Source organism: Vulpes vulpes, chromosome 9, assembly GCF_048418805.1.
Source record: "Vulpes vulpes isolate BD-2025 chromosome 9, VulVul3, whole genome shotgun sequence".
NCBI lineage: Eukaryota > Metazoa > Chordata > Mammalia > Carnivora > Canidae > Vulpes > Vulpes vulpes.
In genome coordinates, this window is record NC_132788.1 from 98,659,825 (window position 1) to 98,683,784 (window position 23,960).

Sequence of the window (23,960 nt, forward strand, 5' to 3'; positions counted from 1 at the left end):
TTTAGAGAAAGAGCACACGCTTGCCAGCAGGGGGAGGGGCAGAGGGAGAGGGAGAAGCAGACTCTCAGCAGAGCCTGGGGCCCGAGACCATGACCCCAACCGAAATCAAGAGTCAGATGCTCAGAATGCCTGGGTGGCTCAGCGGTTGTGTCTGCCTTCGGCTCAGGGTGGGATCCTGGAGTCCTGGGGTCAAGTCTTGCATCGGGCTCCCTGGGGGGAGCCTGCTTCTCCCTCTGCCTATGTCTCTGCCTCTCTCTCTGTGTCTCTCATGAATAAATAAATAAAATCTTGAAGCAGGTACACTATCTCCTTAAAAAAAAAGTCAGATGCTCAACTGACTGAGCCACACTGACTGAGCCACCCAGGTGCCCCGGTTACTGGAAACTGTTGGGCCCTGGAGCTCCCCCAGCCCAAGCCTGGCTGAGCAAGTAATGCTGGATGTCCGTCCCTCAGCATCCAGGGTCACATGATGGCTCTTGGTGGAGAGGGGGCCCTCTGGACAGACCAGAGTTCACACCCTGTGTGGATAAGTCGCTTTCCTGGAATTTTGATTTTTAACTCCATTAGATGGAAGAACAACTTTTTGGTGCCAACGGAGTGAAATCAGGAGTGTTAAGCGGCTGTACACAGCAGGCATTTCATGAATATTTACTGCACCGAGACACAGACTCAGGCAAGACCTGCTTCCAGGGGATGGGCTGAGATCTGGGTTCAGGGCCAGTGGTCCCTGTGGAGGTTCTGGGAAGGCTTCCTGGAGGAGGTGCCATCTGAGCTGGGTCTCAAAGGCTGAGGCATTTGCCAAAGCTACCCCAGGAAGGGGTAACAGAAGGAGCTAGAGCCAGGAGGTAGTAAGAGAGGCAAGTACAGGGCAAGAGGGCCACCCCGCCGTGTCCTTCTGCCTGTCCTCCAGGGCGCTCAGAAGTACACAGAGCCCTCGCAGTCTCCTTGCTCATCGAACTTCTGGATCTGCATCTTGAGGTGCCTGAGTTTGCCCTTCAGGTAGTGGCAGCGAGCCTGCTTGTCCAGGAAGCTGGGGTCCTGGGCAGGGCAAGACCCGGGAGAGTCCTTGTGGTGCTTTGGCCTCTGGCCCTCGGAGGCTCAACCCTTCACCTCTTCCTCTTTGGACCTGTTTCCTCTCCTTGAAACTGGGCTCACTGAGCCCCTTGGGAGGATGGGGTGTGCAAAGGCGGGCCTGTGGGGCTCGGGGGCACAACTCACCGTCTGCTTCTTCTCAAATTCCCTCCAGACGCGGGCGGCAACGTTGGCTTCCTTCTGTGAGTAGAGAAGGGGTTGGGGGTGCTCAGAGGATGCTGGACTCAAGGATGGATGGAGAAACTGAGGCTCAGACAAAGTGACCCGGGGGTGCAGACTTCCAGGGCTGACCCTGGTTACTATGCTGTGGTGCCCAACCAGCCCAGAAGAGGAAGAGGTCCAGAGACCTGGACCCAGAGGGGGTCCGGGAGCCCAGGGTCCACCACCTGGAAGGGCTGTGGGCCAGGGGTGTCTTCTGGGGCTGACCTGGCTTCGGGGCCTGGGCAGTGAGTTCAGCAAGGTCTCCAGCTGCTGGAGTTTTGCCAGGGCCGAGCCCACCTCCTGCTGGAGCTCCAAGAACTCTGTGTACTGGTCCTGGAACACCGCAGCATAGCGGCTGCGTTCCCTCTCACTGCTCACTTGTGGGTACTTCCTGCGGGGTTCAAGTGGGTCAGAGCCGGAGTGGAAAGAGCCCGACCCTTCCCCCAATCAGTTTAATTTGTTTTACTTTGCCCATGTTGGACTCCCGGCCCCAAAAGCCCCTTTTCTCTTTTTACTATTCGGTAAACTCTTATACATTTGTCGAAGCCCCAGCCTCTATGCCCCTTCCCTGTTCCCAGGCATCAGGAACAAGGTGCGGGGACACTCACAGCTCATAGTCGGGCACTGGCTGGGGCCTTGGCGTGTGCTCCCTGGGGATGGCTTCGATAGGCTTCCTGGTGCTCAAGAGGGCCCGGGAGGGCAGCTCATCCTCAAATACAATCTTCTTGGGCCTTGCCCTGGGGGCTCCTAGTTGAGGCTCGCACAGAGCGCGGGGGGCGCTGGCTTCCCGGCCTGGGGGCACCAGTCGCTGCAGGTGCCGCAGGAATCAGGTTCCCCACTTCCCTTCCGCGGGGTGCCGCCCCCTCGGTAACCAGGGTGGGGAAGCCACGGCCCCCCACACCTGGGCGCCCTCCTCCCGCCCCGACTCACCGGGGGCCCAGGGCCGGGCGGGCGGGTCTGCAGGTCCCCACGGTGGCCGCGGGGCTTGGGCGGCTCCCGGGTGGGCATCGGCTTCGGCGAGGCGCCGGTGGGGCGTCCCCGGGGCGGCGAGCGGGTCCTGCGGGGGGCGCCGTGGCCCGCGCGTGGCGGGGGCGGTCGGCGAGCGGCCTGCGGAGCCGGAGAAGCGCGCGCCTGGGGCGGGCGGGGCCGCCGGAGCACCGGGGGGCGGACCCCGGAGCCGCGCACCGGCCGCCACCGCCCACTCCGTCATTTGCATACACGGACCCGATTGGCTCGCACAGCAGCCCGCCCCCGGCGGCGCAACCCGGAAAGGCGCTACGCCCGTGACGTCAGCGCGCATCCCGGGTGGGCCCCGCCTCCAGTTAACCCCCGCGCTGCTGCAGCCTCGCCTGCTTAGGGCGCGTGAAGCCCGCGGACACCACCCCCGGGAAGCCCCCCGGGACCTCCGCCCCAGCTGCAGGCCGCACGGACGGCTCCCGTCCGGGGTTACCTGTCCCAGGGTCCGGGTCTCCGAGCCTGGGTCCGCTCCCAGAGACGCGCCCGAGTCCAGGTTGTGCTTTAACTTCAAAGGTTGGACCCAACTGGCGGGGTCGCTCCACAGGGTGGGGCGGGGCCTAGCGCGGCTGGGCGGGGCTGGCGGGGAGGGGGCGGCACCCCGAGGTCAGGGAAGTGGGAACCTGACCTGCTGTGTGCTTGGAGCTGGCCGCTCACCTTCTCTGACCCTCAGTGTTTGTTTTTGTTTTTTTGGCCTGAAAAACCAGTGGTTTTCGCAAACTTGTACTTATCAGGTGGCGGGCACTGAGGGGGGCACTTGACGGGATGAGCACTGGGTGTTATTCTGTATGTTGGCAAATTGAACGCCAATAAAAAATAAATTTATTTAAAAAAACTTGTACTTATCTATTTACTCAAAAATTATATTTTATTTTTTTAAGATTATTTATTTATTTATTCATGATAGACATAGGGGGAGAGAGAGGCAGAGACACAGGCAGAGGGAGAAGCAGGCTCCATGCAGGGAACCCCATGTGGGACTCCATCCTGGGTCTCCAGGATCATGCCCTGGGCCAAAGGCAGATGCTCAACTGCTGAGCCACCCAGGCGGTCCCCCACTTTTCTAACTCCAGGGCTATTACGGTTTCCCACAAGAAGTTTTACATCTTAACTAATCTGGTGAGAGAAAAAGTTCAAAGACGATACGTTTTTCTTTTCCTGCACATTTTTTTTCTTGTTGATTTCTGGGAGCTCTTTGTATACCAAGGATGTAGTTTAACCAAGTAGTGTATCTCTTCTTTTACTATTATAGGTGAGATCGTCTGATACATTTTGCAGCTTTTTTTTTCCCACATGAAGGAAACTAAATATTCATTAAGCCCTTGATGTTTTACTAAATTCTCTTGTTTAAATAGCTTTTTTTTAGTTACTTTGAGTTTTTCATATAGTCCTATCATCTGCAAATTAACTTTGCCTTTCTCATCATTTTTAAAAATTATTTATTTATATATATATATTTTTAAAGATTTTACTTATTTATTCATGAGAGACAGAGAGAGAGGCAGAGACAGAGGCAGAGGGAGAAGCAGGCTCCATGCAGGGAGTCCGACATGGGACTTGATCTTGGGTCTCCAGGATCACGCCCTAGGCCGAAGGCGACTCTATACCGCTGAGCCACCGGGGCTGCCCTGTCCTCATTTTTAAATCTCAATTCTTTCTTGTCAAGCTGAATTGACCAGCACTTCCAGACGATGTTAAACCTCTGGGGGAGTTGGGTGGATTCTGTGGCCATCCCCCTCCACCCTCCTGTCTTTGGCAGGATTGCCAGTATTTGTTCATTAAATTGAGTGCTGTCTTTGGCTTGAGATTCTGCAGTTAAATGAGGGCAATATCTATCATTGCTTATTATTATTTTTTAAAAATTTTATTTATTTTTTGCTTATTGTTTATTGAGGGATATTGAGTAACGGATACTCTACAGTACAAAGTACGATTTTACCCTCTGATTTTGTTTCCTGATGCATGAATGTGGCTATTAACAAACTTCCTATCAAACCATTTCTGCATCTTGTGTGAGCCTTCTTAAGATGGATTTTTTTTTCCAAAGACTTTAGGTAAGCTCTATACCCAAAGTGGGGCTCGAACTTACAACCCTGACACCAAGAGTTGCATCCTCTACAGACTGAGCCCGCCAGGTGCCCCTCAAGATCTATTTTTTGCAAGTTGCCATTAGAGCTTATAAAAAACTTTAGTTGGTGTTTTTACACCCATGTTGACGTTGACCCTCCACCTGGGTACTTCCATGTATATCCCCACGGTGGCCACTCTCACAGGCCTGGGACAAACATCCTAGTGCACCTGTTACCTTCCCAGCCTCTCTCACTGAGCTCCCTTGGTCACCCCCTTCACAGGCTTCACCTTTGACGTTTGGAGGGAGGGTGAGCAGAGCCCAGGACTGATGGTTCTCCTGGGACTCCCACTCCATGACCTCTTCCAGGGTCCACTCTGGAGTAGTGCCCACGCAGTTCTCACCTGAAATGATCAGGCTATGTCCTTGGCAGGGCAGAGTTCCCATAGACCCTGTGTGTTTGTTGAATGGCTTGGTGAAGGCTCTCTAGTTTCCTGAGAGCTCAGGTTGTGGCTGGACTAAGTCCTGTCTCTGAATTCTCATCTTCAGTCGCAAGCAAGGCCTAGCACTGACGCTCTCTCCTCCAGGCTGACGTCCAGAGGTAACCCCATTCCATTCCCACCCTCCGGGCTTCACTGCGACCGGACAGGCTGAAGGCACCTGGCTCTGACCCTACCAGCCGGGGGCTCCTGTGGCTTCTTGGAACCTGGCCTTTTTCAGTGTGGAGTAGGTACCACGGAGGGACTGAAGGGGGGGGTGTTGCTGGGTCACTACTCCTCCCATATTGACCTTTCTCTCCTGCTCATGCGTTACCCGTGGCTCTCAGGAACCTGCAAAGAGCCTCCATATTGTTGTCCAGCCCAAAGGGCAGCCCTGGACACGGGTGGAGGGCAGACAGAGGCTAGACAAGCTGGGCCAGCACAGGTCTTTATTTGAGTTTGGGCATGATGCGAATGAAGAGGATCATGCTGATGAAGATGAAGCAGACGATAATAAGCATGGCCCAGAGCAGCCAGTTGACCGACTTCTGTGTGTGCTGCTCCAGCCGCTCTGATTCGGTCTTCAGCTTCTCCAGGTTCTGGTCAGCCATCTTGAGGGAGTGTGACAGGGTCTGTGGGCGAGGTGGGGAGGTGTCAACGGGACTGTGGCCAAGTGTGGCCTCTCCCTGCCGCCTGGGGGCAAGTCTGCTCCTCTTGGCCCTTGCTAGTACTATGTTCTCTGCTGGGGGGGTCCACGTCTGCCTTCTGTCAAACTTCTATCATCCAAGAGAGCCCTGGCCACACTACTGGGGAGCCTTCTCTGGTGTCCCCGGGCAGAGGCTAGGAAGTTCCCCCGGCCCTCACACCTGGTTGTCCTTCTTAATGACGCTCTGAGCGGCCAGCGTGTTGCTCTTGAGGCTCCTGGCCAGGCCCAGCATCTCCTCTGCCAGCTTCTCCTGGAGGTCCTGATGCCGCTGTAGGACGACGTCTAGCTCGGCTGCTGACTGTTTCTCATCCCCTGATCTGGGCCCTGCCACCCCGCTGACCTCACACAGAGGTGGACGGGTGGGCAGGAGACAGGGTGGAGGAGTGGAAAGAGACCAACACATTTCCAGGGAGCCCAGAGGTTATGGCTCCAGCCCCTGCCCTGCATAGGGTTCCGTTTCCCCTTCTTCACTTTGGCTTTTTGGAAGAGCATCCCCAGAAGTGGCTTCTGATAGGTGATTTAGATGCTTGTGGGGGCCTTCATGGTTTGGTGCCTCAGTGGTCCCAGGTTCATTCCACCCCACCCTCCACCCTCCCCATCCCAATGCCCCCCACCAAGGGCTGAAGACACTCACGTTCTCTTCCTCACATCCAGCTTGGGCTCTGGAAGCAAAAAAGGCCAAGCAGGAAGAAGGAGAAGATTGGTTTCCTGTTTCCCAGCTTCCTGGTGGTTGCTTGTGATGTGTCTGCTACTCATCATGTCGTTTCCTGTCTTATCTGCTTCCCAGCGAGCTCCTGATCATGCTTCAAAGCTCTAGCTCAAAAATCCTCTCTTCTAAGCAGTTTTCCTCACTCCTATCTGGGCTCCCCCAGGCCCCAGGCCCCCTCTGTTGGCTTACCCTTGGCCCTGCGGCCTGGGGGTATCCAGCTTTCTTCCCTCTGGGGGCCAGCTCCTCTGTCCTGGAACCCCCATCAGGCACAGCTGGGGCTACAATCCCTGGGCTGTGGGAGACCCCCGGGGGAGCCAGGCGCAGGATGTGAGGCAGGGTGACAATTAAGCCTCAAGTCCTGTTTTACTCAGGGCGACTCACCTCCAGCAGAATCCTATGGGAAAAAGAGAGAGCCATGAAGTCACCTGCCTTGTCCTGCACCCCAAACTATCCTTTCTGCTCTCAGACTCCGCCCCCACAGCCCCGCCGGCAAGTCCCATGACCTCAGGATCTCAGTTTCTTCATATTTTGAAGGGTTTAGCTGATCCACATAAAAGGCTCAAAAAGACACTTGCCGTTCTATTTTGCAGATGGAAAAACTTGTCTATTTGTGGCAAGATGAGATAAAGTCATGTAACTGTGGCAGACTCATCTGATGCTCTGGGCCAACTCTGGGGTGCCAACTAGACAGGCACCATTTTTGCCTCGGACCAAACTCCTATCCATCTAGCAAAGTCCTGGCTCGGCCTTTCTTGATGGCCCAGGGCAGAGGCTGTTGGGCTCCCTAGGGTCCCTGTGCCTGCCAGCATTTGTTGTTCTGGCCACACCCAGGCACTAAACTGTCCCTGACCAGAGGGTTCCCAGGGACCAGGGAGGAAGGCAGCCCTACCGTGCCTAGCAGCTCATTCCTCATTTCGCTAGTGTATCGTGCCCGTGACTGCAGATGCACCGTCTTCGTGGCAGGCACCCGCTCCCTGGCTGTGGTTGGTACGCGGCCAGGGGCCAGGAACTGGTTGGCTAGTGCCTTCTCTGAGGCAGAGGTCTGCAGAAGGGGGAAGAGGGGTCACCGGAGGGAAAGGTCCAGGGCAGGTGAGTGTGATGAGGGCTGAGGAAGTAGAGCACCCCTGCTCACCAGCTTCTCTGCCTGCAGCATCCCCTTCAGGAAATCCACCTTGCGGGAATATTCATTGATCACCTCAGAGGCTGGTTTGCTGGAAGGTGAGAAGAGGAAAAAGAAAACCTGCCCACTGTCTCTAGTTCCAGGAAGGATCTCAGCAGGGGCTGGAGCCCAGGGATTCCCCAACAGGAGCTGGCCCTGGCCCGGATTCCCATCCCAGATTTGAAGCCCCTGTAGCCACCTGCACTCACCTTGCTTGGGCTTTCAGGGCCTGCAGCATGTCCTCAAGGGCTCCCACGTACTGGGAAGGGAAAGTGGGGGTGTCAGCCTGGTCCCCCATACCCTTCCACTCCTCCCTCTCCTGCCCAAAGGGGGAATGGTGGAGTGCTGTCAAGGCCAACAAGGGGCGGGGCCAGGATGGGGGCGGGGCCGAAAGGGGAGGAGACACGCGCCAAGGGGGCGGGGCCAGATGAACCCTAGGGAATGGGGCGGGCGCTGCAGGTGGACGTGGCGGACCGACCGGAAGGGGCGTGGCCAGAGCGGCTGTTGGGACGGGGGAGCGGGGCCCGGTGGCCGCTACCGCGGAGGCCACCCCCCGGAAGTCAAGCTCCACTTGACAGTGCAGATTTCCCTCACCTTCTCCAGACGCCACTCTTCCGGGTCCCGCTTCTCCGCTGCCATCGCCTCGCAGCGGCACAGCAACCGCACTAGGTTCAGCTCCAGCCTCGACGCTGCCATCATCTCCCGGCCGTACCCTGCCCCTTCCGCCGGCGCCATCTTGGAGAAGGGCGGAAGTGCCCTCTTTGGGCCTCTTCCGGGTGCGTCCGCCACTCGTTAGCAGTTGCGTCTTGGGGGCGGAACTAACGTGTTTTTGGGGGGCGGGGGGGACTAATGTGTTGTTTTAGGGAGAGGCGCTGTACTGTCAGTATCTACTGGAGACTAAAGGGCGTCTTTCCCTCTCAAGCGTCTTAACCCGTCCGGAGGGCTTAAACGGACCCGTCCATTCGTCCCTCACGCCGTCTCCTGCTCGGTTCACCCCACGCCGAGCTCTTCCGTACCCCGGCAGCCCTACCCGGTTCTTGCCTGGGTACGGGCCTGGGATGCAGGAATCCGAGGCTTAGGGGCCCATCCAGAGTTTACGGTTATGAGCTTCCGGCCCTGACACCGACTCCATCCCCCCCACCGCAGTGGCCCTGAGGAAGTTTACTTTCTGGGCCCGGTTCTTTCTTTGGGAAAGGTACAGTGTGGCAAAGCCTGCCTCAAGGGGGGACATTAGCTCTCGGGGTGAGAGGTGGGACAGTCAGACCCCCATGGAAAGAACCCCACCTGGGTCCTCAGGCAGTCAAGGCCCATCCTGTGACCTCCCTGCACCCCTTGGCCTGCGGAGGGCAGGGTAGGGATCGGAACGTCAGAGGTACTGGAGCTTGGCGGCACGCAGCACTCATCCATCTTCCACCCCTGACGTCACCTGTGTCCTGGTCACACCAGTGGGCTTGGTGTCCTCGCAAAATACTATGTAGGAGACTAAACCCAGGGTGAATGAAATAGGGCACTAGAGGCAGCTGGGGCAGGCTCTGAATCCCAGCCCTGCCCCATCCCAAACATGTGGCCTCGGACAAGCCTCCCAGCTCTTTCTCGTGTGTCACATGGACTAGGGTTCTTCACTGTCCACCCCCCCCCGCCAGCCCCATGGGCCCCACCTGCCAGCAAGTTCCCACAGCTGCCCATCTTATTGCAGACTGGGAGCTGGTCTGAGAGGGGATGGTGGGGGTGGGGATGGGGTGTGTACCTTCTGGCTCTGGGGGGCCAATGGGAACTGATCTCTTCATAATGAGATGACCCTTTTAGCTGACATTTAAGTCTAAGTAGGGATAGGGTGGGTGCTAAAACATGGCAACAGGAGGCAGTCCCCCCGCCCCATTTCCAGATTAATAAATAAGCACCTCCAGGAAGCACACCACTCCAGAGTGAGGAGTAATGTGAAATTCCAACAGCAGTGTTTGCTGGGGGCGGGGGGTGTCAAGGCAGGTCCTCCCAGACAAGGGACATAGCCCCTTGCCCTGCATGTCTTGGCTGAGGCCACAGGGTGGACCCCCCCACCTGCCAGCCCCTCCTCCCACAACTGACTCTGAACCAGTCTGAGAGGAACTGCACACAAATACCTTTCAGGCACTTTTTATTTTGCACGGCTTGCGGGGCACCCGGGGCACCCACCTCTCATCCCAGACCTGTGACCATGTGTCTGGGGAGTGAGCCAAGCCTGAGAGAGGGGAAGCCCAACTCTGGAGAGCCCCAGGCTGTCACTGTTGTCCAGTTGGAATGTACAACCTTGCCCTCCCTGCCTGTGAGTGGTCCTGAGTCGCGGCTCCTGTTTGCCACAGGGAGTGGGCAGTGTGCCAAGGGCGGCCTCCTCCAGCCTCCTGAGTCCAGGGCACGGTGGACAGAAGAGTGATGGCCACATTCAAGTGTCCCTCGGATGTGAGGTCTGTGGTGCTGCAGGTGGTGGCTGCCTACCACCTTGTGTCCTGACTCCAGCCACCAGCCTTGAACCCCAGAGGGGCCCCAATACTCCTTCCAAGGCATGCCAGCCAGGTGGCTGCCAGCCGGGCAGAGGATGAGTCTGAGAAAGACTTGGGGGCAGTCATGTGCCCCAAGTGTCCAGATCCCTTGGGCAAGGTCCTGGCCCTCAGACCCTGGGCCCCAAGCCGTCCTCGTGCAGGTCTGGGCCTCTGACATGTGGCAGCTGTGCAGGCTTTGCTCTGAAGACTCATGTCCGGGTTATAAGGGAGATGCAGGGCGTTAATATAAAAGTTTGTACATACATGTATAAAAAACAATTTGGTCTCTGGTTAAGGCTGTTAACAGTTTAAAGTTATGTAAACCACGCACAAAGAAACAGTTACCATAAAAACAAAAAAAGAGGTGGGGGATGCCAATGCCAGGCTGCCCACCATGATTTGGTGATCTGAGTGGGCGCGTCTATATGATGTGGGTAGGCTGAGCCTTGGGTGGCCTCTCCCTGCTTAGGACTCTGCAACTGGGGCTAGTGCCCACCTCACATTGTCTTGGAGTTTTTCATTTGGGATCCTTCTCAGCCAGATGCTGGCTCTTCAGCTCAGTGACCAGCTCTGGCACTGGGTGGTCCTCAGCCGTTGGCCTGGCCCGAAGTGGGGGGCAGGCAGTAGGTTGGGGGGTCTGAGTACCTCCGCTTGGCCCCAGGAAGCCGGCTGTCCTCATCCAGGGGCTCCCGGATGCCCTGCACGGGCAGGTGAGTGCTGGGTGTGATATACACAGAGTGTACCTGGTCCGGGCGGCGGGCAGGCGGCTCTCGGCGCCTCACTGGGGCAGCAGCCTCCTGGGCACCCGGTGCCCGGCCAGGGAGGTGGGAGGGCAGGCCGGGTGGGAGCTTGATGTTGGTTGTGGGCATGATGGGGGTCCGCCGGGGGGTCTTCACTCTGACCGTCACGAAGGACGACGGCCTTCGTCGTGGAGGGGCGGCTGCCACGGGGAGGGGGCTCAGGGCAGGCGCGCCGGGGCTGGGGAGAGCAGGCGCGGGGGGCCCTTTTGAGAGACAGACGGCAGGGTTACTGCAGCTTCGGGGCCAGGAGACGGACCCTTGCCCCAGGGCCTGCCGGTGGTGAACATGGGAAGGAGCAAAGCAGACGCTGCCTTAATACTGACCTTCGGAGGCCCCCCGCCCGGCCCGCTCTTCCAACAGGCTCTCAGTGCTGGCTGATGTTTCAGAGTCCAGGTTTTCCTCATCGGAGCCCCGAGGGTCCAGCTCCGGCAGCCGATAGGTGATGTCCTCCCTGGGGGTGGGGGGAGGGTGTCACGGTGTCCAAGGCTGTTCCCAAGGTCAAAGACCACCCAACAATAGTGCCGGGCCAGCAGGGGACAGAATAGGAACTTCCTGGTCCTGGGTGGGAGGCCCTGGCCTTAGTACCCATCCACCTCGCCCTATATTCAGCTAGTGATATGTTTCTGCCTTAGGGCCTTTGCAAGTGCTATTCCCTCTGCCCGGAGTCCTCTACCCTGTTCCTAGGACTGGGGTGGCCAGGTGGCCCAGGTCACAACTGTTCTACTAGCAATAATGTTAGTGGCAGCCCTACTCACACATCTTGACCAGATGACAGATTCGTTGTTTACCCTAGTTAAGACCAACTTCAAGACAAAGTTTGGGCATTATCCCTCTGCTGCCCCTTCTTTCCCTGTGGACCACGTGGCTTCCCATGGTCAAGCATGGGGTTTAAACAGAGCCCTAGGCTGCATTTTAGGACAGCAGCACCCCATGAGGGAGGTACTGGATGACGGGAAGGAGTCTAGCCCGCCAGCCTCCTAACAGCCAGGTCTGCTCTGCAGAGGGGCCTGGGGATGGGGGCCAGATGGCACAGCTGAGGGCAGAAAGGGGGCAGAGACACTTGCTTCTCCTCTTTGATGGACTGGATCCGCTCAATGAGGATCTCCTTCTCACGGTCCTCATCACCGCTGGGCACTTCTTCTTCTGGCAGCACCCCCAGCTCCTCCAGGCTGCCAGCACTGCTTCCTCGGGCCTTGGGGCTCTTGATCTACAACAGAGAAGTGGCAGGTCTGGCTGGCCCCTCCGGGTGGGTGGGGCCGGTGCTCTCGGGAGGGGAGAGTCGGGTGTGAACAGCTCTGGGAGAGGTTAGTTCTGATGTGGAAGGTGGATTTAGTGAGGCTGTTCCAAGGATCACGTGGGGGCCGAGTGGCTGGTGCTCGGCTGATTAGTTATCCTCCGCACAGGTGGTCAGCAGCAGTGGGCCTCCCCCAGCATGCACTTCCAAAAGGTTAGCACGTGCTCGGTCTATCCTATGAGACCATGGGCACGGAGGGAACCCAGCATGCACCGCACCCGGAGTCATGCAGGGTGGGCCCACGGAACATGTACATACCAGGACCCCCTCATAGGGAGACGAGAACCCCAGTTTGAGAGGCCATGGCTGGGGAAGAGACGAACAGAGGGTAACCACCCAGGGCCACGACCACCACCCAGGCATGTCACGGGCACCGAGCCACATCTGACTGTAGGGACAAGGGCCCTCCCAGGGGAACCAGGACCTGCCCTCCCAAGCCCCCACTCCCACCGTATGGCCACTTTCCCCGGAGGTGTGGGTGGAGGATGATGTGAACATCACCAAGTGGATGACAGGTCCCCTGCTGCCCTTTGAGGGCTGGTTGGCAAGAGGCTGAGCGAAGAAGGCGGTCATTGAGCCGAGTGGGGGAACTGGCCCCCAACCGTGCTCCCATGAGGCCCCTGGCAGGAAGGCTTGTGGCCAAGGGTGGGCTGGGAGCTCAAGGGGTGGAAAAGTGAGACCTCACCCCACCGCCCCAGCCAGGCCGCTGGCCACGCCCACCCAGCGTGCTTACAGCGTTCTGTCGCAGGAGGGAGAGCCTGCGGAAGGCGATGCTCTCCGCAGCTTCCAGCTGGTTAATCTCCTCCATCTTCACCTTGTACTTCCTCATCTGTTCTTTGATGAGCATTTCCACGCAGCTGCGGAGAAGGGGACTCAGTTATTGCCCCCAGGATGGCGGTGTTGGGGCCTGGGGTCTAGAGAGGCCCTAGCTGGAGACCCAGACAGAGGCTACACAGGGCTGCAGACACAGCCGTGGGCGGTGGCCCTCATCTCTGTGCCAGCTCACCGTGTGACCTCGTGTGACTTGCACCACCTTTCTTAGCCTGAGTCCCTGTCTCAACAAGGCTCCTGGTTTGAAGGAAGAAGTCTAGCATCCCGGATCAAAGTGAACCAATCCCTCACAGTCATCCTGCCTCACGCAGGAGTATGAACAGGGAGCCTGGGTGATCAGTTGCAGGGGCTGCAGGCACTGAGCCCCCGGGGGCTCCAGCAGGTGCACTGTGAGTGCTAAGGGTGTGCGGCGGCTCAGCCCAGGAGAGGCAGTCACAATTCAGGTTTTCCATCATCACACCCACATAAGAAAAAATGGGAGCAAAGAATGTGCTGGAAGAGGCTGGAAGCAAATCTGTCACCACCACGCCGCTACCTGGGTAGTGTCAGGGCCGTACAAGAAACCACCTAGGGTGACAGGTTCTTCTTTTTACAACTCGAAGCCTAAATAATGTCCCATTAGTCTGACGACTTCCTTCTGAGTTCTTCTGGAGAATTCTTTGAAAACTTTTGAAGACGGCGCAGGGGGCAGAAGGGACCCCCAGACAGCTGCTGCTTTCCTGACAGTTCTCACTGCTGCCAGAGGCCAAGAACATGGGGCTTTACTGTCTGCCCCGCACCCTGTGACTGGAGAGGAGGGCTTCCTCCTTTTTCCCCGAGTTCTTCAGCCTCAAACACACTTGGCAGTGATGCTCTGGCTGCTGAAGGAGACATGGGGTGGGGAGCCCTGGCACCTAGCACTCACGTGGTGACCTTGAGGACGTCCTTCATGCTGGTCAGTGGGTCTGAGTTGTCGGGGCAGCGCAGGAGGCAGGGTGCGAAGATGATGGCTAGAGCGCTGGGTGACATACGGTTCACGTCTTCAAGCAGGGCCACCCTGCGTGGTGAGTAGCAGTTAGGGGTGGCCAGGAAGCTCCTGGACCGAGGCCGGAGCCCTGGGGTTGTGGCACCACACCCTGGAACTGGGAGAGGGGCACGAGAGGCACCGCAGAAAAGTCTGGGGGGCCCCCCACCCGAGGGAGCCAGGGAACACTGCAGCGGGGCTCTTGATGGGGACCCCCACCCCAGGGAGAGCAGGCAGCAGGCACTTGCTTGACGAGGTGGAAGATGAGCCGCTCCAGGGAGTTGTGGTTGGCCTCAGGCAGGTGCTCCAGGACAGCGTAGATGGCAGCCAGCTGCTCCTGCTTCTCTGGCAGCTCTAGGAGGGCCCAGCGCATCAGCTCCCTGTGGGCCTGGCCCTGACACGTTCCCAGGGTGCCCGGGTGCCTCCCACTGAGTGGGGGCTGGGTTGGGTGTATGATAAGATGCAGAGCCCCAGGGGGATCCTGGCCCTGCCCCAGACTAGGCACATGCACCTTTCGGACCGGCCACAGTGAGCACCTGTGGTTCGAACCCCGACTCTGACCACCTGCCCACCCTCGCTGCTGCTGAGACTCACCTACGGCTCGGAGGAAGTCGCCGTACTGGGCAAAAGTCATGAGGGGCTCGGGCAGCTCTCGAAGCCACTGCTTGAGCACGCCAGTGATGGCATGGATGGGGAAGTTCTCCAGCTTGACGGCTGCGGGGTCTGTGGGGAGGCCAGGGCGGGGCTGGTGAGGGCAGGCGGCGGGGCCGTGCCCGCGCCCCCACGGTGCCCACCCACCCTCAATACCCACCTGTCTGCAGTGCCTGTCTTAGCTCCCGAGTGCGGTTGGCGGCGCCTGACTTGCGGTAGAGGCCCTCGGTGTATAGGCCATGCATCTCTACATGTTCTAGAAGCTTCTCCAGCACGATGGGCACTGAGGCCTTGTCACTGGTCAGGCTGTCCACGCACACGCCGAAGTGGCCTGGCTCGGCACCGGGCTCGCTCTGTAACACCAGAGGTGGGGTCAGGCCTCCCGTGTGGGCTCCATCCCTCCCTGCAGGCTGCTGGGGGCGGCTGCCTGGGAAGGTGAGCTTGCTGATCGCCGGGCAGGGGTTCCCCACAGCTCCCTCAGGGCAGATGGTCCTGCTCCTGCTGCAGCCCCAGTGCTTGGGACCCTCCTCCCTTGTGCTTCCCTCCCTCTGGAGGAGGGAGGAGCAGGGCTGGAGGTCTGAGATGCACATAGAAGCCAAGCCCAGTCCTGTCTCGGGGGACTTCAGGGGTCTCTGACAGAGCCGGAGTGTGCTCTGCTGACACCAGACCAGCCCCTCCTGCCAGCTCCCTGCTCCTACCTGACACCTAACCTTGGTTTCGCACCAAGCACACCTTCTCCCCCTATGACTTAGGATGGCCTCACCCAGGTGTTCTGGGGAGGTTCCTGGCCCTGCAGGGGCTCACCTTTCTCCCGCATGTGTAGGAACAGTAGGTCTGAATCTTGTGCACACACTTCTTGTGGCAGGTCATCTTGCACACTAGGAGGTCATGGGGGGTGTCACAGATGGTGCATCAAGGGCCCCAGGGCCCCGGGGCCACCTGCCCTATCAGCCAGGGATCCGCTGACTGGCTTCTGAACTTGAGTCTAAGAATTTCTGCCTTGATTGCCACGACAGGAAGCCCCATGGGCAGATGTTCATAGCTGGTGACTGTTATTGGCCTTAGAGCCCGGCCAATGGGACAGGAGCAGGGGTTTGGGGAGCCATACTTGAGAGAGAAAGTTAGCTGAGACCAAAAAAGAGGGGGCACCAAGTGTCCTGGTCTCAGGAGTATCTGTGACGGACACAGGTGGATAGGTTGCTCCTTACACGAGGACTGAGGAGACAGGAGACCCGGGCAGAAGACAGGGGGGCTGATCACGGAAGGAAAACACAACTGCCAGAGACCTGACTGAGCTGGCCCAGGGCTAGACCCTCCTGCCAGCTGGGTCATCCTGGACTGTGTCTGTGTCTCAGGGCTCCTATCGGGGTGCCTGGCCTTGCCTGCCACATGAGGGGGGGGACTCTGGGGGTCTGGAGAGGTGCTAGTGGTTCAGGCAGCAGGAGCAGTGGGTTCCTAAGCTGGGAGGTGGGACATGGGGTAGCCTGCTGAGGGGGGTCATGTGGAGGGCAGGCTGCAGAGGAGGGTGGGGGCCTCAGGGCCGGCTGAGAATCGGGATTTACCCCAGGGTGATGGTGGGAGGACTGAGAGGGTGAGGCATGGCCAGGGCAGTGTTCCAGAAAGTTCCACCCTGTGGCTCACATGAAGGCCCAGGTGCACAGGGAGGGGTTGGGGACATGGTGAAGGGTTAGGAGGTTTGGTGGAGGGTAGTGGGGTGTGAGGGGAAGTGGTGGAGGAGTTAGGGAATGCTGGAGGGGGGCAGGCACTCACCACTGCAGAGCAGGGCCTTGTCCATGAGCCAGATGTATGAGAGGCACTGCTCACACGACTGCGGGATGCTCACCTGGTAGCTGACGAACACGTGCCCGTTGTGGTGCTGGGCCTGGGGGCCACAGGGGAGGGTGTTGAGTGGCCAGGGGGGACCCTCCACGGTCTCACCACGCGGCTACTCAGTGTGATCATAGCACGTGGCATCTCAGGGCTGAGGTGCGTGGTCACCATTAGGGCTCCGTATGGCCGAGCAGGCAAACACACTCACGCATGCTCACGCACACACGCACAAATACTCACAGCGCGATCCTGCTTCCGCTTCTTCTTCTGAGCTTTGCTCTGCTGTGAGGGAGCACAGAAGTGAAGTCTGGATCGGCCCTGGGAGCACCCCTGCCTCCCCGCCCACCGTCCCTGAGGCGGCACCACCAACCTTGGGCGGCTCGAAGTCATTCTTGGTGTGCCCGCGGGTGAACTCGTCAAGCAGCGACTGGAAGAGGTTGAGGACCAGGTTGGTGTCCTTTTCACCCCGCTCTGCTGCCAGGTTGTTCACCACAATCTGGTAGTTCTCCATCAGGTCCTTGTAGCCGACGTGGATCTTCCCGTTCTGTGGGGACGCAGGAGTGACCCCGGTGGGACAGACAGACAGTGGTGGGGTGGGGGGGTGCCCTGGAGAGGGCTCAGGAATCCCCACAGGGGCCCTCCCCAGGGCTGGGGGCTGCACGTACGGGGACGGAGTACATGGTTTTGAGGTTGCTCCTGAACTTCTCAGTGGCTTCGATGAATAAGCTCTCGGTGGGAGTCTTTTGAGAACGCAGATCGTTTATCTGGAGAAAAAGAGATGCCCTGATGTGGAGTTACCCAAGGCTTGGCATCTGATTGGTTGTTGCTCTGCTCCATTCCAGGTCCTTTCACTCCTCTATGATCCCAGCAAAAAAATCCAGGCCCTCTGGCCAATCCTAGTCTTTCCAATCCTTTCAGTCCAGGTTTATTTATTTATTTATTTTTAAAATTTATTTATTTATTTATTATAGTCACACAGAGAGAGAGAGAGAGAGAGAGGCAGAAACACAAGCAGAGGGAGAAGCAGGCTCCATGCACTGGGAGCCCGACGTGGGATTCGATCCCGGGTCTCCAGGATCGCGCCCTGGGCCTAAGGCAGGCGCCAAACCGCTGCGCCACCCAGGGATCCCTCAGTCCAGGTTTAAACTAAACACCCAGCATCTGGGGCTGGATTACGCTAGGGGTGGGTGTTGAACAGCATCCCTGGCCTCTACCCACCAGATGCCAGTAGCACTCCTCACTCACGACAGCCAAAGATGTCTGCAGATGTAGCAACTGTCCCCTGGAACACAATCATCCCTGACTGAAAACCAGTGGTCTAGCCCGGGTCCCTCCTTCCACCCCACACAGGTGGCGAACACTGAGCCACGCCCCAGATGCATGTCATGGTTACTGATTCACGGCCACCATATACAACAAGTGCTTAATCAGCATCTGCTCTGAGACCCAATGCATTTTGTAAAAGTGTATTTGAAGCAAAATAAGTTGATGGCCAGGGCTGAGCCACAGTGAGGCCACCAGGGGATGCAGGTATGACCGGCGCCGTCCTGGCTGCAAGCACTTCCATTTCAAGGATGAAAGTGGGGCAATTACCCCTAAGGGTGCTGAGAGATAACAGAGAAAGTGTCTTCAAACAGTAGATTTTGAACTTCCTGGGCAGGTACTGCCAGATAAAACTCATTTGCCTGGTGCCCACCTGCACGCACAAGTGCACACACCTCTGCAGGAGAGGACTCTGGCCCAGGCTACACCCCCTCGCCTGAGGCTCTCAGGACAGGTATGTCCCAGAAGTAGGCACTCTGGATGTAACACTGTTCCACGTGTTCTGTGCAGTCCCTGTAATCAGACCCACTGAACTTTTTTTTTTTTAAGATTTTATTTATTTATTCATGACAGACACAGAAAAAGGAGAAGAGAGACAGAGACACAGGCAGAGGGAGAAGCAGGCTCCACGCAGGGAGCCAGATGTGGGACTCGATCCCGGGACTCCAGGATCATGCCCTGGGCCAAAGGCAGGTATGGAACCGCTGAGCCACCCAGGGATTCCCCACCCCCCCCACCTTTTTTAAGTAAGCTTTATGCCCAATATGGAGATTGAACTCATGACCCCAAGGTCAAGAGTCACGTGCTCTACCAAGTGAGCCAGCCAGGGGCTCCAACACCCACTGACTTTTCACACGAAATTTAAATGTCCAGGAGGAGCAACATGAATATAGGCTACAGATGTTCTTAGGTGAGCCCAGGTAGAATTTTGCAGTAAAGGAGCTAATGTCAAGTTTAATAATAAGCATCTGGTTTCTGGAATTTTCTGTGTTGGAACTGTGCATCTGGACTGTCTCTTCCCGGCATGCCGAGGGTTCCAGAAACTGCCGGGTGATGAAAACCCTTCTGGGGATGCCCCGGCCTGACTTTGCGTGTGCCCCCAGCCCCATAGTTGCCCTCAGAAGACCCACCTTGTTGAGCAGAAACTCATCCAAGTACTTGAGCTCATTGGCATTGGTGATCTTGCGGAACACTGACTCCCGCCATTTCTCTGACACTGTGATTTTGCCAATCTTAAGGTTGCGGTTTTTCTTCCCTTTGCCTCCTGGCTCCTTGGCATGCTTCTCACCTGCTGGGTGGCGGTGCTGGTGGCTGGAGGCTGGACAGAGAAGGAATAGCCAGTGAGGTGGGTTCTAGGGGAGGCAAGGGTCACACACACAGAGGACCAGGACCCTGCCCTGCTGTAACTGGGGGCTGCAGACAAAAAGCACCCCAGTGGGGGGACCAATCAGCCCCGAGGCCCTGTGCCCAGAACCCGTCCCCAGGGACCCTGGTGGCTTATTCCACCCTCCAACCCCAAGGCTGCCTGGGACCAACCTTCTAGATTCTTTTTGGTGGTGGCGGCTTCCAGCATGGTATGCCCGGGTACTGTGTTCTCAGTTTCCTCCACACCCTCCAGGCTAGATTTTTTATCCTTATTCTTATGCAAGAAAAGTCTTTTAAAAGTGGATCTGTAGGAGAAAGTAAGGGGTTTCCTTTAAGCCTCGGGAAGTGACAACAGAAGCAAGGCTGAAGAAAAGGTGGTCTTACTATAAAAAGAAAAATAACTCTTGTCTTGGTTATCACTAGAAAGAAATGCTACTAAAAATGAGATTCATATGTGTGAACGGACGGGGAGTCAGGTGAAAAAGCAAGATGCAGAGCAGATATCACAGCATGACCCTATTATCTTAAAAAAAAAAAAAGAAAGAAAGAAAAAAAAAAGAAGTAAAACTACCCTCTGCCTGCTTATGTGTTTTTACGGGCCCAAGTATTAGGAAAGGAAATCAGAAGGAACAAATGCCAAATCGTGCAACGAATGGTGCGCCCCACAAAAGATGTGTCCATGTGCCAATGCTCAGGACCCGTGAGTGTGACCTTATTTGGGGAAAAGGTCTTGCAGGGGCGCCTGGGTGGGTCAGTCAGTTAAATGTCTGCCTTGGGCTCAGGTCATGATCTCGGGGTCTTGAGATCGAGCCCCCATCAGGCTCCCTGCTCAGCGGGGAGTCTGCTTCTCTCTCTCCCCCTCCCTCTGCTTGTGCTCTCTCGCGCTCTCTCTCTTAATAAATAAAATCTTAAAAAAAAAAAAAGGACTAGAACCCTTACAAAAGGGGCCCTTGCCCTTCCTGCCATGTGACGCCCCCGTGAGTTGCCCACTGTGAACCAGGAAGTGGCCCCCACCACATACTACATCTGCTGGTGCCTTGATCTTGAACTTCTAGCCCCCAGAAGACATGTCCATAGTTTAAGCCACGTAGCCTGTGGTGGTTTTGTTACAGCAGCCCAAACGGACTAAGACCTCAAGATGAGGTCATCCTGGGTTACCCAGATGGGCCTCAAATCCGGGTTCAAGCATCCTTATAAGAGAGAAAGAGAAAACACACAGGAAAGAGGAAAGTCACGTGAAGATGGAGGCAGAGACTAGGGTGATGCAGCCACAGCTGAGGATGCCTGGAGCCCCCAGGAACCGGAAGAGGCACGGAGGACCCTTCCCTAGAGCCTTCCGAGCGGGTGGCCTTGCCCACATCCCGATTTCGGACTCCTGGCCCCCTGGGACCAGGAGAGGGTTGTTGGAAGCCCCCCTGGTCTGAGGTGCTCTGTTTTGGTGGTGGGGTGTCTCTGTAGTGGTGGGCTCTCTGCCTCCCTCTGCCAGCCTGTTCTGGACCTTCCTCAGCCTCCAGTCCCTGCATTCAAAGCTCCCCTGTCCCACGGCCCATGCTCTCTGTTCTGTGATGGAACCACCTGGAGCATTTCTGCAGGGGCTTCTGGGGACAGAGCCTTGGCCCAGTTCCTTCTAGCCATGGACCCAGGAAGAGCTCCAGAGGTAGGGGGAAGCAGGGAGCTGGTTTCGATACTATAAAAAGCCAAATGGAAACTGTCTACCTGTGGCCCCAGAGGAAGTGACCCAGATTAGCTCTCACCTTAGTGGGAATCATTAGGCTGGCATGCAGCCACACTGCACGTGAGGAGGTCATGACCTGGGCTCCGTGACGGATCTCTCCTTCTAGCCCGGGCAGACACCTGCCAACTGCGCTTCATAAATGCCATCAGTTTAGGAGACCAGACCGCCCTGAGACGGAAGACCCTGGCAGGGACCCTGGGCAGCCTCTCTCTGGTCACCTGAGCCACCTCCCAAAGCAAAGCTCACACTTACTTAGAGTCGGCCTGGGCGCCTGGGGACAACCCGGAGTCTGTGCCGGCAGATGTGTCGCCTGACTTCTTTTTCTGGACGGCCAGCTTCTTGCTGCTGGGCTCCCCGTCCACGGTTTCCGTAGAAGGCTGCCAGAGAACAGGGCTGGGTAAGCAGAGGACGGTGGGACTTGCTGGAGGGAAAGCAGGGGTGCTTTGCCCACCACGCCGTCCATCCACCAACTTCCCTTCTCTTTTAAGCTGCACTTTGGGGAGAGCCAGGGCAGCCGGGGTGGAAGAGGGTTTGGACCTGGAGGGGTGGGAGCTGCAGCCTAAAGCTTTACCTGAATCTTGGTCTGGGATGGGGACGGGAGGAGCTTGGAGACGTCGCTCGTGGATAAGGAAATGCGTCTGTCCCTGTGAGATCACAGAAAGGTGGCTTTTATTTCCAACAGTGATTTAGGAGACATTTTTAGTTGTCCTGACTCGGGTGGGAGGAGGCCAGGGATGTTGCTCCACGCTCCACAGGGCACGTGACAGCCCAGCCCAGAGAACGAGTTGGCCACAAGCGTCGGCGTGCGAGGCCGAGAAAGCCCGGCCTAGCAGAAGGCCCGCATCTTTCTCCAGCTCTTTCTGCGTCTGGCCACGCAGGCCTCTGGGAGGAGGGGCTGGGGACTCGGAGTCACTGGTGTGTAGCTAACTAAGGGTCAGGCAAAGTGTCAAGAGCTGGGCCCCTTCTTCAATTCCTGGGTGAGGGTAACCACCCCTATTTTCTGATGAGAAAACGGAGACCCAGGGAGACCCAGGCAGGCTGGGAAATGGGATGTCACCGAGGGGCTGCCTCCCGCAAAGCCAGGGATTGTTGTGTAAACATAGCTCATTTGGTGGCTGTGGGGGGAGAGGAGGAAGACTCAGGGTCCCAGCTGCCACCAAGCTCTGCAGCTCCTGGCAGATGCCAAATCTTCACTTTTTCCTGCCGCTTCTTCCCTCCCTCCTTGGGGCTCCCACATGCCTGGTGTTGGCTCCCAGGCACAGAGCCACTCACGTGTTTCTGGGACACGTGGCACTGCCCTGGTCCTGCTGCCAGGCAGGCCTCTGTGCGTCCCTCCACCCTACCTGCCCAACACAGCTGGGCACCACGGTGTTCAGACAAAGGAGGGCCCGGGGCTTACTCTGTAGGTGTGAGAGCAGCCCCCACAGCCCGATGCCGCTCGCTGAGGTCCAGGGACTGGCTCAGCATGGTGCTGGAAGCAGCAGTCATCAGCTTCTTGCCCCGCCATAGCTCCACGGCGCTGGCCAGCCGTTCAGAATCTGGGTCCCGGTACCGTTGGATCTGGGTGGAGCTTCCAGGGCTCTCAGGCCTGTCCTGTGCCCTCAGGTCACCACCCAGCTTGCTCTTGTCCTTGGGGGTTTCAGGGGTGGTGCTGGGGGTGGGCACGCTGACAGTACTGTCCAAGGCAAGGCTGGTTGGCCGTTCCACGTGGCCAGGCGTTGGGTCCCCGCCCTGGGGCATCTTCAGGGTTTCTCCTGAGAGCTGGCTGGCTGGCATGGCCTTCAGTGGCTCCTCGGGCTGTTTCTTGGAAGCATTCTCTGTCTCTGTCCCCAAGTCTGAAGGAGTTTCATCTTCTCTGTTCTCCTTTCTGTCTTCCAGGAGGCTCTCCTCTTGCTCTGGTAGAGTCCTTTCAGAAGGTTCTCTGAGAGCGCTCTCTTCCTTGCAGGACTGTATGTGTTTGTTTTGGAGCTTCACGTGCTCCAGCCCTCTCTGCCGCCGTGACTCACGCTTCTCTCGGCTGCTGGGCACTTTCTCGTGACTTTCAGCTGCATTTTTCTGGGGCAGAAGAGCCTTCTCTGGGCTGGGGACCTCCTTCTCTGGTTGGGAGCTCTCTGCCAGGGGCTCATCATTTGGCCACACCTCAGGTTCCAACGCCAAATGCTCCCCGTCCTCTGATGGTTCTGGGTCCTGCCTGGGCACCTGTTCCTGCTTGGCCGCCTGGCCTGGCCCGCCCTCTGCTGTTTCCTCCCTTAAGGCTTGCTGGGCTTCCTTCTCCTCTCCAGCCTTCTGCTTCTCTGCGACCATCTGGCTGAAGCTGGTGTGAGAAGAGAAAAGCAGGTAGGTTCAGCAACAAACATGACTGCCACCTCCAGAATCCACTTAGGGCATCAGGGATCCCCTGTGCTACCCGCGGGCTGGTGGCTAGGCTCTGTCCTGCCAAGTGGGGTGACCCTGGCCCTCAGGGATGGTTCTGGAAAAGCAGAAATGCCTCAGCTAGAAAAGGGAGATACAAGAAATGGCTATTTATTGTCATGGCCACCTCTGCCCTAAGTCTCCCTGCTGTGAGAGGGAACTGTTAAGAAACTCCTGAATTTCTTTGGGGGTCGCTGGCTGGGTAGATGCCTGAGCTTTACATATAAGCATGGGGTGAGGGGAATGGAAGCATTCCCCTGGGAATGCTGAACCCTCCAACTCTGAAGCCAAGTGCTTCATCAATGGGCTCAGGGTGGGTGGATTCAGTGAGGTGGGGAGGGGTCCCTGCTAGAGAGCAAGTCCTGGCAACAGTGACCTCAGCCTTCATCTACAGGTGTTGCCCACCAGCCCTGGAACGTCTCTTTGGGCGTCATGTGCCCAGATGGCTCTACTGGCCAGGTGGCATCTCAGGCAGCTCCTGGGGCCAGGGGTGCTGGGGGAGGGATGGGAGGTTGGGCCTTGCCCTGCTCACCTCTTGCGCTGAAGGTGACCCCGGCAGAGGCTCTGCAGGCGGATGATGCTCTGTCTCCGGCGCCGGTAGGCCATCCGCTGCTGGTAGCCCCTCCATGCAGCCTGGATGTACACGGCAGCCTGCGTCCTCTCCAATGCCCGCCGGACGCGGTAGGATCGCCAGCAGGCCTGGGGGTGCAGTGGGCAGTCAGGGACTGGGCATGTGTGACCCCGGCTGCCCCGTCCCTGGTCCTGCAGGACC

The 23,960-nt window shown here is 57.7% G+C and overlaps 3 protein-coding genes across 15 annotated transcripts in view; all 3 read right to left on the reverse strand.

Annotated features, from left to right (window-relative positions):
* Positions 1-632: 632 nt before the first annotated feature.
* On the reverse strand, positions 633-2,870 carry OCEL1 (occludin/ELL domain containing 1). The gene is made up of 6 exons (XM_072721271.1): positions 2,744-2,870; positions 2,224-2,400; positions 1,902-2,101; positions 1,519-1,684; positions 1,219-1,272; positions 633-1,038 (listed from the first exon to the last, which is right to left on the reverse strand). Exons 2-6 carry the CDS (start codon positions 2,299-2,301, stop codon positions 916-918), a joined length of 621 nt encoding a protein of 206 aa, XP_072577372.1. The 5' UTR covers positions 2,302-2,400; positions 2,744-2,870; the 3' UTR covers positions 633-915.
* Positions 2,871-5,286: 2,416 nt separating this feature from the next.
* USE1 (unconventional SNARE in the ER 1) lies at positions 5,287-8,185 on the reverse strand. Its single transcript, XM_025989686.2, has 8 exons — positions 8,023-8,185; positions 7,638-7,687; positions 7,402-7,480; positions 7,159-7,311; positions 6,651-6,663; positions 6,195-6,222; positions 5,721-5,895; positions 5,287-5,486 (listed from the first exon to the last, which is right to left on the reverse strand). The coding sequence occupies exons 1-8, from the start codon at positions 8,161-8,163 to the stop codon at positions 5,304-5,306; spliced, it is 822 nt and encodes a 273-aa protein (XP_025845471.1). The 5' UTR covers positions 8,164-8,185; the 3' UTR covers positions 5,287-5,303.
* A 1,360-nt stretch (positions 8,186-9,545) lies between these two features.
* MYO9B (myosin IXB) overlaps positions 9,546-23,960 on the reverse strand; it is an 89,117-nt gene continuing 74,702 nt past the window's right edge. For 4 of the 13 annotated variants that reach the window (XM_072721277.1, XM_072721284.1, XM_072721280.1 and 1 more), the window contains 20 exons: positions 23,721-23,887; positions 22,176-23,090; positions 21,348-21,420; positions 21,029-21,153; positions 19,213-19,346; positions 18,807-18,994; positions 17,019-17,117; positions 16,724-16,897; positions 16,594-16,635; positions 16,294-16,405; positions 15,328-15,401; positions 14,684-14,876; positions 14,467-14,595; positions 14,121-14,226; positions 13,774-13,905; positions 12,772-12,895; positions 12,297-12,344; positions 11,809-11,951; positions 11,068-11,195; positions 9,546-10,947 (listed from right to left, as the gene is read on the reverse strand). In XM_072721277.1, the coding sequence (XP_072577378.1) occupies positions 10,532-10,947; positions 11,068-11,195; positions 11,809-11,951; positions 12,297-12,344; positions 12,772-12,895; positions 13,774-13,905; positions 14,121-14,226; positions 14,467-14,595; positions 14,684-14,876; positions 15,328-15,401; positions 16,294-16,405; positions 16,594-16,635; positions 16,724-16,897; positions 17,019-17,117; positions 18,807-18,994; positions 19,213-19,346; positions 21,029-21,153; positions 21,348-21,420; positions 22,176-23,090; positions 23,721-23,887 (3,522 nt within the window). In that variant the 3' untranslated portion in view covers positions 9,546-10,531. Of the gene's footprint in view, positions 10,948-11,067; positions 11,196-11,804; positions 11,952-12,296; positions 12,345-12,771; positions 12,896-13,773; positions 13,906-14,120; positions 14,227-14,466; positions 14,596-14,683; positions 14,877-15,327; positions 15,402-16,293; positions 16,406-16,593; positions 16,636-16,723; positions 16,898-17,018; positions 17,118-18,806; positions 18,995-19,212; positions 19,347-21,028; positions 21,154-21,347; positions 21,421-22,175; positions 23,091-23,720; positions 23,888-23,960 lie in introns of all 13 variants that reach the window. The other 9 variants (XM_072721279.1, XM_072721281.1, XM_072721274.1 and 6 more) reach the window with 4 other exon arrangements.

What these genes read in the sequence shown, in the direction of transcription:
- OCEL1 (XM_072721271.1), bottom strand. Translation starts at nt 2,301, where the DNA reads ATGCCCACCCGGGAGCCGCCCAAGCCCCGCGGCCACCGTGGGGACCTG. An exon ending in TGCCCAGGCCCCGAAGCCAG is followed by an intron (nt 1,273 to 1,518) that starts GTCAGCCCCAGA and finishes CTCTACTCACAG; the next exon opens with AAGGAAGCCAACGTTGCCGC. An exon ending in AATTTGAGAAGAAGCAGACG is followed by an intron (nt 1,039 to 1,218) that starts GTGAGTTGTGCC and finishes TGCCCTGCCCAG; the next exon opens with GACCCCAGCTTCCTGGACAA.
- USE1 (XM_025989686.2), bottom strand. Translation starts at nt 8,163, where the DNA reads ATGGCGCCGGCGGAAGGGGCAGGGTACGGCCGGGAGATGATGGCAGCG. An exon ending in AAGAGTGGCGTCTGGAGAAG is followed by an intron (nt 7,688 to 8,022) that starts GTGAGGGAAATC and finishes TTCCCTTCCCAG; the next exon opens with TACGTGGGAGCCCTTGAGGA. An exon ending in TGCTGCAGGCAGAGAAGCTG is followed by an intron (nt 7,312 to 7,401) that starts GTGAGCAGGGGT and finishes CCCCTTCTGCAG; the next exon opens with ACCTCTGCCTCAGAGAAGGC.